Source organism: Emiliania huxleyi (assembly GCF_000372725.1).
Source record: "Emiliania huxleyi CCMP1516 unplaced genomic scaffold EMIHUscaffold_363, whole genome shotgun sequence".
Lineage (NCBI taxonomy): Eukaryota > Haptophyta > Isochrysidales > Noelaerhabdaceae > Emiliania > Emiliania huxleyi.
In genome coordinates, this window is record NW_005199250.1 from 17621 (window position 1) to 27953 (window position 10333).

Here is a 10333-nt window from a genome sequence, read left to right on the forward strand (position 1 = left end):
AGAAGGTTCACGGAAGGGGAGAGGTCACAAAGCCGTCGCACGACGCGGTCGAGCCTCCGCCGGGCCCGACAGCGGCAGAGATGGAAGCGGAGTCAGTGGGGCTGACTCCTCTCGCCGACGGCGGGGCCGTGCCCGCAGCGATCACGCCTGGCGAGCAGGGACCAGTCCGTCAGAGAGACTCGTGTCAAACCAGCCGCACGCAGCAAGCACGCCTCCTCGCAAGCCGCAGAGCACCGCCCCCCTCGCCGGCGTGCCAGCGACGAACCCGCCGCCGCTGCCACCGCTGCCAACTCCGCCGCCGCCACCGCAACGGCCGACGGCACTGCCGCCAACACTGCCGCCGTCGCCTCCGTCGCCACCACTGACCTCGCCTCCGCCGCCATCCTCGCCTTCGCCGCAGCCTCCGTCGTCGTCGCCGCTGCCAAGCTCGCCGCCGCCGCCGCCGCCGCTCCGCCCGGTCCAAAAGTCTGGGGTGAGGAGGAAGCCGAGCACGCGACCTGAGACCTCGGCCAAACCTCGGGTCATCTCGGGCAATCTCGGCTGATCTCGGTTCAGGGAGGTTAGCGACCGAGCGGGGAGAGGGGGGTCAGCGCGGCTGCCGCCGGCAGCAGCCGCAGAGCCGCGAGCCAGGCGAGGGCCTGGCAAGTGGCGAGGGAAAGCAACGCCGCCGTCTGGCTGCCGACACCGAGCAACGCGTCGGCGGGCCGGTCTCGCAGCACCGCGGCGAGGTAGGCGGGAGGCAGGGTGAGGAGGAGCTCGAGTGCTGCCATGCCGCACTGCGAGCCCTTCAGCGCCGCGACGAACATCGTGAGCTGGAAGGCGTCCGCCTGACGAGCAACTAGCTCTGATCAGCAGCGGTCGACCATCGGAGCATCACGAGCTGGGAAGGCGAGTGTGCGTCGGCGGCGAGCGAGGCGAGGAGTGAGGCGAGCAGCGCTGCCCGAAGGAGCGGCGTGCACGGCCACGCCAGCGCTACTGCGAGCAGCAGCCAGCTCGGCGACGTCAGGCACGCCCACGCGCTCTTGTCGTACGGAGCATAGTGGTAGAGCAGAGCAGCGCGCGCGGCCCGGAGGCCGTCTCCGACCGCCGCCGCACACGCGCCGGCCGAGCGAGGCAGCTTCGGCGCGCTGCAGCTCGCGCCGAGGCAGTCGCCATGGCACACCTCAAACCCAGTCGCGTCCTCGCGGACCGCTGCAGCCTCCGACAGCACCGGCGACCGGTTGGAGGGCGCGGGCGGCGCGGCGCCCGGATCGAGGATCTCGCGGGTGCTGTTTGCCCACGCCGCGTCCACCACCCTGTGCAGCGCCTCGCGCACGGGTCCAGGCGTGCAGGGATCCGGCAGCAGCTGCGGCTTCACCTGCTCGTCGTACACGGCAGCACGGCAGCACGATGCGACCTGCGACTTGAGCAGGCTGCCAAGCTGTGTCGCGGCCGTCTTGCTGGTTACCTCCGACATCGCACCGCAGCGGACCGCAGTCAGTCCGCAGTGGACCGCAGTCAGTCGGTCGCAGCGGACCGCAGCAGTCCGTCGCAGCGGACCGCAGTCAGTCCGCAGTGGACCGCCCCCCCACAGTCAGTCCGTCGCAGCGGACGCAGTCTCCGCACCGCCGATAGTGCGAGTTTTTTTCGCTTCTCTCCTCTACCTTCCTGCCACCTCGCGGTCGTCCGCCACTTCTCGTCGCTCTCCTGCAGCGTCGCCACCACCACCCCGCTCTCTCCTCACATCGCTCTCCTCGGCCCCGTTTTGTGACGGCGCCGGCGCTATTCCCAGTCGCGGCTTCTCTCGCTCCGGGAGCCGAATTCTTCTGTAACGTCAGCCTTGCGCCGCCCGCTTCTCCTTGTCAACTTCCTGATTTCAGACGATGGCGGTGCGCTCCGAGCTCCCGCCTCCTGCCGCGCTCCCAGCTCCCGCCTCCTGCCGCACACACACGCCCTCCTCTCCCTCCGTCTCTCTCTGACCCGGCGCGGCCGGCGCTCTCCAGGACAGCTCTCGCTCCACAAACAACGGGTCGCCTGCGCTGGTCCACCTGTACGCGCCGGCCAACGATGCCATCCTGAAGAAGGTGAGTCACATGTTCGAGAAGATGGACGCTGATCAGAACAAGAAGATCACGAGAGGGTGCGCAGCGGCCCTGCTCCTTGCGGCCGCGGAGATCGCCCTTGCTGCTCCCGCCAAGCACGACTCACCTCCGCTCCCTCCTCTCGCCTCCGCCTCCCAGTGAGGCGCTCAACCACTTCAAGGCCTTCAACAAGGTCAACACGAACGCCATGTTCAACGAGATTGACCTCAACAACGACTCTGAGATCACCATCGACGAGTGGAAGGGCTTCTGGGAGAACCTGCTGCAGACCGGCATCTACAAGCCAGAGGCGCGCCATCCTCCCCGCCGCCCGCCGCCCGCCGCCCGCCAGCCCGACCGCTGCGGCTGCCCGCAGTCGCCGCCGCCTAATCGCCACCTGCCGCCTCCCTGCCACCTCCCTGCCGCCGCCCATGCTGCCGCCCCTACCCTCCTTTCACCGCCGTCGCCCCTCCGCTCCCTCTCCCCGCAGGAGATCGAGTCCGAGCTCGAGACCCTGCTCCGCGGCGAGGCGTGGGTCGACTGGAACGACAACAGGCACACGTGACGAGAGCTCGGGAGCTGCGCGTCTGCGCGCGCGCGCGCGCGCGCCTTCAGCTCCGCCGTAGGCCGCGTGTCGAATGCATGTGCTCAGAGACATTGGTAGTCAGTCCTGACCCTCCTCCATCGGCATAGGAGAGAGAACCCATCACGCATCAGCAGTCCCCCCCCCCACATTTCTTGTCCTTTCAATTATTATTTATTGGAGTTTTGGTGTTTGATTCCGCATTCAGGTGTTTCCAGAGGTGTTTGTGCGTGCCGCCGTCCCCAGCACACATTTTCCCCACATATATGATCATCACATATACCAGAGAAGCAACGGCGCGGACACACATGACAATTTGTACTCTGGAAAAGCGCGACTCGGGGAAGCCAGCGCGACAGGGCGCGGCGCGCGGGGGCGGCCTTCCGGCGTCTCGGAGTCCCCGAGGGACTTTGGGTGCATGCACCATCGAAGCATCGGATGTTGCATGTGCATATGCATGCATCACCTCCCACCATCCACCAGTCCCGAACCGCGCTCGTACTATGCCCCCTCTGCAAGCGGAGAGTTCACTCGGAGTACCCAGGCCCGACTCCGATGGGCGTCGAGCAGATGAACACCTTGCGGCCCGCTGTTATCATGGGCAGCGCCAGGCAGGTGACGGCAGCGTCGTAGGCGGCTGCCGAGCTGCAGAAGTACCACTCACGGCTCTGATCCGGCACAAACTGCTTCGGAATCCAGATGCACTCCATCCCGAGGTCGCCGGTCGTCAAGCCCATGTTGACCCAAGCCGCTTCGGCCCACAGGATGTCCGCAGGCGCCGCCGACCACTGCACCATCATGGACGGAGCTGACGCGCGCGACGCCCGGAGCCTGCGGCGGGAGAGGGGCGGCGGCGGCGGTGGTGAGGTGGGAGGCGAGTGGATCTGAGTTGTAAGGCGTGGCGAGTGTCGGCGCACGGCTTGACTGGCGACTTCCATGCTGTGACTGTCGCCACGAAGGAGAGCATGACCATTGTTACGGCGTCAACTGGAGGCCGGGAGGGCGAATGAAGGAAAAAAGACTCCGCACCACTTTTCTTTCTTTCTTTTTTCGCCCATCTGTGAGTCTATCAGTAAGCGCGGGTTAGCCGTGGCGCGTGGGTTCCACCGGGTTAAGCCACACTAACCCAGCACGGGTCAGCACGGGGGTTAGAACGGGTTATCATAACCCGACGCTAACCCGGCACTAACCCGACACTAACCCATCCTAACGTATGCCCCCCAGTGCGGGTTAGCGCCGGGTTAGTCTCGGGTTAGTCTCGGGTTAGTCTGGGTTAGGCTTGGGATTGGGGGTGTTACGGCTCGTTCGGTATCGTTCCACCCCCCCCACTCTCGTGCGTTCAGCGTTCACTCACTCGCCCCACACCACAGCCGCGGGCGCATGGCGAGCGGGACAGTCTCATGCCACAGGATCTATAATGTACCGCCCTCAGCGCACTCCTCCTCCCTAAGAAGGGTAGGTAGGTAGGTAGGTAGGTAGGTAGGGGCAGGGGCCGGCCGGGTTTTTGCAGAATTTCAGCATGAGTGCAGCACAAGCAAAAAGAATCACACCTGTTCTTGATCATCATTCCGCGACCATGTCCTCCTCCCTCGAAACCTTTCCCCGCCGTGTGCTGCGCCGCGTCCCCGCGCAGCAGAGGGCGAAGCATGCCATGAAGGCCAGGGAATGCCACACGGCGAGCACCAAGGCGATCCACTTGATGGCGTCGACGTTCGCGTCGAACAAGTTGAGAACCTGATTGGTGCATGCACAGAAGATTCCTGTTGCAGTGTTTAGGTCCGCCAAGGGGTCGAAGCTGTCCCCGGACCCCCGGTCGCCAAGCTTTAGATCCCGAACCGGCGCGGCAAGGCCGGCCGCATCGACGGGCCACCAAGTCTCTCTGCGGCAGCACGCAGCGAATCCCGCGTCGAGCGAAAAGTCATCCGCTTGCAGGCATCGAGAGTTCACAAAATCGGCATAGTTGGCGTAGCCGCTATTTAAACACGAGAGCTCAAACTCGTCGCCCGTTCGTGCGACCGTGCCACTGCACGCGGACCACGACATCTCAACTCCGCTCTTGACGGTGGCGGCGACGCGGAGCTGCAGGCCGGCGAGTTGGATGTTTGGTGCAGCCATCAGCCGGAGCACACTGGCTGTGAAGAAGCAGTAAGCTGTCACACCAAAGGCGAGCACTGCAAGAATGAGGGGAAAGGGAGCAAACAGCATCAGGCACGCGCGGACACAGAAGCTATAGAAGCCGCACGCGGCGATGAGCAAAAGAGCCGCGCCAACCGCCAAGGCATGTAAACATGCGCTCGCAGAGACGGGGTGGCCGGCCGCATCGGAGAAGCCGAGAATGCCGGAGGCTGCAAACCCGGCAGCGAGGAGCAGAAACTGCAGCGCGCTGGTGAAGATGAGAATGCGGGCCAGGAGGGGGCGGCCACCACTGCCTCGCATGCCTTGCCGCGCCCCACCGTTGCTGCTTCCGGTCTGCATCGTGGCACGGAGACGAGGTGTCGGCCTCCTTGAGGGCTTGAAACAGGAACAAAGGGGGCGGGAGACGCGTGGCGGGCGGGTACAGCAGGAAAGGGACGGCCGAAAATTGGGCGCTACCGCGGTTTCTTTTTGTGATAAGAGACTATGGAAAGTTCACGTCATGACGGTTAAAACGGCTGTTAACCGTCATGACGTGGTCAATATGTCATGACAGCGGCTGCGAAACGACAGCAGCAACGACGGCAGCAACGACAGCTGGTGACAGCTGGTGACAGCTGGTGACAGCTGGTGACAGCTGGTGACAGCCAGCTGCCAAGGAGGAGTGAAAGGCACCAGCAACAGTGACAGCCATAGTGACAGTGACAGTGAAGCCAGTGAATGCCAACGACAGGCGGTGACAATGTCAGCGCGGGGCCCCGCGAGTGACAGCGACAGCGACAGCGACAGCGACAGCGACAGTGACAGCGACAGCGAGGCAGCGCCACAGGCACAGCCGTGAGGCAGCCATAGCCCTCGTGAACGAACTTGAGCTTATTCCAGCCATAGTCATCGTCTACGATCCACATGCAGACTGCCGGTGACAGCATGCACCTTGAGAGGTTCAACCCGAGGTGTGTTGCTCAATGCTCTGCGCGTTTGCTTGTGATCGTGATTTCAAGGTCCCAATCCTCGCGGCTGAGGATTGACACCGTTCGCTCGCGTGAGATTTTTGAGCGGCAGATGAACCAGCGCTGGAGCCCATCACGGCACATGCTGGAGGAAGGAGGGCAAGGGTTTTGCAGATTCTCCGACTCACGCCCGCTGCTGCTGACCGTGCGTGGCTACTGTTGAGAGGGTTTCTCATGTGGCGTCGGGCGTGCGAGTGAGCGGTCTCGCGCGCATGCATCTATATCTTGAGTGTCCTGTCTCTCTCGTTAGTGGCACCACACACTGTCCTGCGGGGGTGCTCATGACAGCAGCAATGACAGCAGCAATGACAGCAGCAATGACAGCAGCAATGACAGCAGCAATGACAGCACAGCAGCAGCAACGACAGCGATGACAGCAGCAATGACAGCAGGAATGACAGCTGCGCAATTACAGCAGCAGTGACAGTTGGACCAGTTGGGGATGGTTACGACAGCAGTAAGAGAGGAAGTCCTCCTTATCAGCTGGTCGCTTCGCTCTCGCTCGCCTTGTCCGGCGCCGCCGCGCGGCCGGCCACGGCTGCGCCCGGCCTCGTCTCCACGGTCTCAGACGGCCTCATGGCGCCTACTGACGCCGACGAGACGGAGCGCGTCGGATTCGTGCTGCAAAAACTTTCAATCTCGCCGACGCTTTATGAGGCACCGAATCGACCAGAGCCAGCAGCAGAGCACTCCTCGCCTGGCTCGGTCGGGTCAGCGCCCGACTGCGATCGACTGGCCTCCAGTTCGAACCCAGGTGGGCCTGCTGCCGGCCGCGATGGCTCGCCAGAGCTGCCGGGCTTGCCCAGCCTCGCTGGCGCCTTTGGCGAGGCTGGGGTGGCTGCTGGGCATGACGACATCGCAGCAATGACCTCCACGCTGCGGAACATCCGACTGGGGTTCGCACAGGAAGCCGCAGCGACCCGCGTTCAGCGGGCGATGCGCGCGTTCCTGCTGCGCAAGGGCACCATCATCATCACGATCCTCATCACCAAGATACAGGCCGCTGCGCGCGGCCTCAACACTCGCACTTCTCCGAACAACTTCTTCAAGGCCTGCCCGCCCAGCGGGCGCACCGCCGACCTCTTCCTCAGCCGCGTCTACGGTGGCCACGAGGGCGGGCGGCGGCGCGGCGGCGGCTACGTCGTCGATTTCATCTACTGTTTGCGCTCGACCCGTCTTCCTCTCTCTCTTCCGGAAGCGCTGGCCCGATTCCCTCTCGAATTATACAACCCTCACGACACAGTGCGCGACTGCCACGGAACCAACGGGTTCTGCAACCAACACGAGGTCAACGGAGAGCAGCTGAGCCTGCCTCCGCCCTCGTCCCCCTTCACCTCCGGTGAGTCGCCCTGCCCCAGTCGTCCAGAGCACGACCTCTGGCGAGCCAGCCCGCGGTCACTTGATGACCCCCCCAAGAGCACCAAGAAGAAGGCAAGAAAGAACAAGAAAGCCCGCGACGCCAAAGCTGCGGCTGTGGCCGCTGCAGCGGCCGCAGAGGCGGCGGCGCGGAAGGCTGCAGCCGAGGAGGCTGCTGCAAAGGCGGCTGCTCAGGCGGCCGCTCAGGCCGCTCAGGCGGCCGCTCTCGGACGGTACAGGTTGGTCAACGCTTGGTTCTATCCACGCGGCGACTGGTACACCTTCTACTGGGATGGCAGCTCGGCCGACAAGGTCGCAAGGCGCGCTACCTACCCGACGCTCGAGCACGACGACCACGACCCCGGCCCCCTCGCAGAGCGCATCAGGCGCGACAAGCGCGAAGCGTCCCACCGCTCCTCCGACGACTCCTCCTCCGACCGCGACTCGTGCGGCACCGGCTCCACTAGCGAGGCGAATGACATATTCGACACCCTCGAAGACCATCTCGGCTACGGTTCCGACTCCGGCTCCGGCTGGTAGTCGACAAGCTGCCGAGCGCAAATCACTCTGTGTGACACATTTCTTGTTGGCTTCTAAAAATCTCTCTCTCTCTCAGCAGTAACGACAGCAGCAACGACAGCAGCAACGACAGCTGGTGACAGCTGGTGACAGCTGGTGACAGCTGGTGACAGCTGGTGACAGGTAGGTGTCACTGTCGCTGTCGTTTGCTGTATGACAGCTGGCAGCTGTCATGACAGCGGCTAACCGTCGTGACAGTGGCTAACCGTCATGAAGTGAACTTTCCATAGTCTCTAAGGGTAGAATTTTTTGCTTTCCTTCTCCGCAGTCCACCCTCGGGTAAGTTCAATTCGCTCACTGAAAAAGAAAGAGAGAGAAAAAGAAAGAGAGGCAGCTCTCTCTCTGAAAAAGAAACCGGGCTGGCGCACAGCTCGCTCCGCTCTCGAGATGCTGCTGCGACTGGGCTCGATGCTCGCCCGGCGCGGCCTGCACGCGGCGTCGGCCCGTTTCGCCGCGGCGCCGGCGCTGCGCCTCGGCCGCTCGCGCGCCCTCTCGACCGCGCCGGTTGACGACGAGATGGAGGACGACATCGACGTCGATGGCGTCGCGTACGGCTTCATGGCTTCGCAGGCGCTCTTCGCCGGCCTGGAGCTCGGCATCTTCGACGCCATCGCCGCGGCAGGAGGATCGGTCGACCTGCCCTCGCTGCAGCGCTCGAGCGGCGTCACCGCGCCCCGCCTCCAGACGCTGCTCACCGCGCTCGTTGCGTCAAAGGCGCTCCGCCGGTCGCGCGACGGGGCATACGACCTGTCGCCGAACGCGGCGCGTTTCCTGGTGAGCAGCTCGCGCCACTTCTACGGCGACTACCTCAAGCTGCAGATCGGGCGCCAGTTCTACCACCGGATGGGCGCGCTGACTGACGTCATGAAGACGGGAGAGGCGCCGTCGTACGCGTCGTGGTTCAGCGACCCGGAGGTGGCGGCGACGTACACGCGCGCGCAGCACAACGGCTCCGTCGCGACCGCAAAGGCGCTGCTCAAGCGGATGGCCGGCTCCGTCTCGCTCGACGGAGCCTCAAAGATGCTCGACGTCGGCGGCGGGTCTGGCGCCTTCTCGTACGTCTTCACGGGCGAGATGCAGCCGAGATGCAGCCGAGATGCAGCCGAGAGGCAGCCGAGAGGCAGCCGAGAGGCAGCCGAGAGGCAGCCGAGAGGCAGCCGAGAGACGACCGAGAGGCAGCCGAGATGCAGCCGAGAGACCGCCGAGAGACCGCCGAGATGCAGCCGAGATGCAGCCGAGAGGCAGCCGAGAGACGGCACCGGCGCGTTCATGCACGTCTGTTCACGGGCGATGGTCCGCAGCGGCCCTCCTCGCTGACCTGGCTGAGGACCTCGCTGAGGACCTGGCTGAGGCGAGGCGGAGAGGCGGTGAGGCGGTGAGGCGGTGAGGCGGTGTGTGTGAGTGGTTTGGATAGGCAAGCACCCGCAGCTGTCGTCGCAGATCCTCGAGCTGCCCGAGGTCTGCGCGACGGGAAACACGATCCGCGCGGAGCAGCCTGCAGACGTGCACGCAGCCCCCGACCCTCCCTTCGCTTCTCCGACCTCTTCTCTCACCTCCTCCCGGCGGCCCCCTCCCCGCCCGTCCGCAGGTGCAGCAGCGAGTCTCTTTCTCTGAGCTCGACGCAACGTCCCCCGACTGGCCCGTGCCGGACGGGGAGTACGACTTGGTCGAGACCCCGCCGAGATCGCGCCGAGATCGCGCCGAGATCGCGCCGAGATCGCGCCGAGATCGCGCCGAGATCGCGCCGAGATCGCGCCGAGATCGCGCCGAGATCGCGCCGAGATCGCGCCGAGATCGCGCCGAGATCGCGCCGAGATAGGGCCCGTGCCGGACGGGGAGAGCGATTTGCCCTCCTGGCTCACGCCCCGCGTGGCCGTGTGCGATTCACCCCTAACCCAAACTACCGGACGCAGGTCCTCATGTCTTACATCTCGGGGTCGGTGCCGGAGCCCGTCGTCGGCGCGCTCTACGCAAACGCGTACAAGGCGCGCCAGAGCTCAGGCTCGGGCTGGTGGTGGTGGTGTGTCGGCTGGTGGCTGAGCCGCGCCTCGTTCCGTCACGCAGGCGCTCAAGCCGGGCGGGCGGCTGCTGGTGCTCGAGATCCAGCCGAGATCCAGCCGAGATCTAGCCGAGATCCAGCCGAGATCTAGCCGAGACCCAGCTGAGATCTAGCCGAGATCTAGCTGAGATCTAGCCGGGCGGGCGGCTGCTGGTGCTCGAGACTTGACGGGGGAGGGGGGAGCTCGCTCGGTGTAGCGGTTTGGAGTGGCCTCCGTCCCTTCGACTCAGGTGCACGACTTCATGGTGGACGACTGTTAACTAATCATGAACTAATCATGAGCTAATGACTCAGGTGCACGACTTCATGGTGGACGACTCGCTCGACGGGCCGCTCGGCGGCGCCATCTGGGCGCTGCAGCACGTGACTGTCAACGCGGACGGTCTCGGCCTGGCGCCGCGCGAGGTCATCTCTCGGATGCAGGCGGCGGGCTTTGCGAGCGGCAAGGCGGAGAGCTAGCCGAGATCTGGCCGAGATTCAGCGGAGGTGTGGCCGAGGCGCGGCCGAGGTGCGGCCGAGGTGCGGCGAGAGAGGGAGCTGATGAGCGGGGTTT

General features: G+C 64.8%; 5 protein-coding genes across 5 annotated transcripts in view; 3 read left to right on the forward strand and 2 right to left on the reverse strand.

The window, feature by feature from the left end:
- Nucleotides 1–400, reverse strand: part of EMIHUDRAFT_369360 (hypothetical protein) — a 1782-nt gene extending 1382 nt beyond the window's left edge. Inside the window, exons 1-2 of the mRNA XM_005772169.1 lie at nt 213–400; nt 29–147 (exon numbers count right to left, since the gene is read on the reverse strand). The gene's annotated coding sequence lies outside the window, so the exon portion shown is untranslated. The remainder of the gene's footprint in view (nt 1–28; nt 148–212) is intronic.
- Nucleotides 401–1836: 1436 nt separating this feature from the next.
- EMIHUDRAFT_444822 (hypothetical protein) lies at nt 1837–2933 on the forward strand. Its single transcript, XM_005772170.1, has 4 exons — nt 1837–1868; nt 1983–2119; nt 2220–2368; nt 2549–2933. Exons 1-4 carry the CDS (start codon nt 1863–1865, stop codon nt 2623–2625), a joined length of 369 nt encoding a protein of 122 aa, XP_005772227.1. The 5' UTR covers nt 1837–1862; the 3' UTR covers nt 2626–2933.
- Nucleotides 2934–3170: 237 nt separating this feature from the next.
- On the reverse strand, nt 3171–3610 carry EMIHUDRAFT_242553 (hypothetical protein; the record flags this gene model as incomplete). Its single annotated transcript, XM_005772171.1, has 2 exons — nt 3171–3474; nt 3561–3610. 2 exons carry the CDS (start codon nt 3608–3610, stop codon nt 3171–3173), a joined length of 354 nt encoding a protein of 117 aa, XP_005772228.1.
- Nucleotides 3611–6650: 3040 nt separating this feature from the next.
- EMIHUDRAFT_117830 (hypothetical protein) lies at nt 6651–7682 on the forward strand (the record flags this gene model as incomplete). Its single annotated transcript, XM_005772172.1, has 1 exon — nt 6651–7682. The coding sequence occupies one exon, from the start codon at nt 6651–6653 to the stop codon at nt 7680–7682; it is 1032 nt and encodes a 343-aa protein (XP_005772229.1).
- A 426-nt stretch (nt 7683–8108) lies between these two features.
- Nucleotides 8109–10147, forward strand: EMIHUDRAFT_117831 (hypothetical protein; the record flags this gene model as incomplete). The annotated part of the gene is made up of 4 exons (XM_005772173.1): nt 8109–8780; nt 9310–9363; nt 9635–9741; nt 10075–10147. 4 exons carry the CDS (start codon nt 8109–8111, stop codon nt 10145–10147), a joined length of 906 nt encoding a protein of 301 aa, XP_005772230.1.
- Nucleotides 10148–10333: the final 186 nt, after the last annotated feature.

What these genes read in the sequence shown, in the direction of transcription:
- EMIHUDRAFT_444822 (XM_005772170.1), top strand. An exon ending in AACAAGAAGATCACGAGAGG is followed by an intron (nt 2,120 to 2,219) that starts GTGCGCAGCGGC and finishes TCCGCCTCCCAG; the next exon opens with TGAGGCGCTCAACCACTTCA. An exon ending in GACCGGCATCTACAAGCCAG is followed by an intron (nt 2,369 to 2,548) that starts AGGCGCGCCATC and finishes CCCTCTCCCCGC; the next exon opens with AGGAGATCGAGTCCGAGCTC.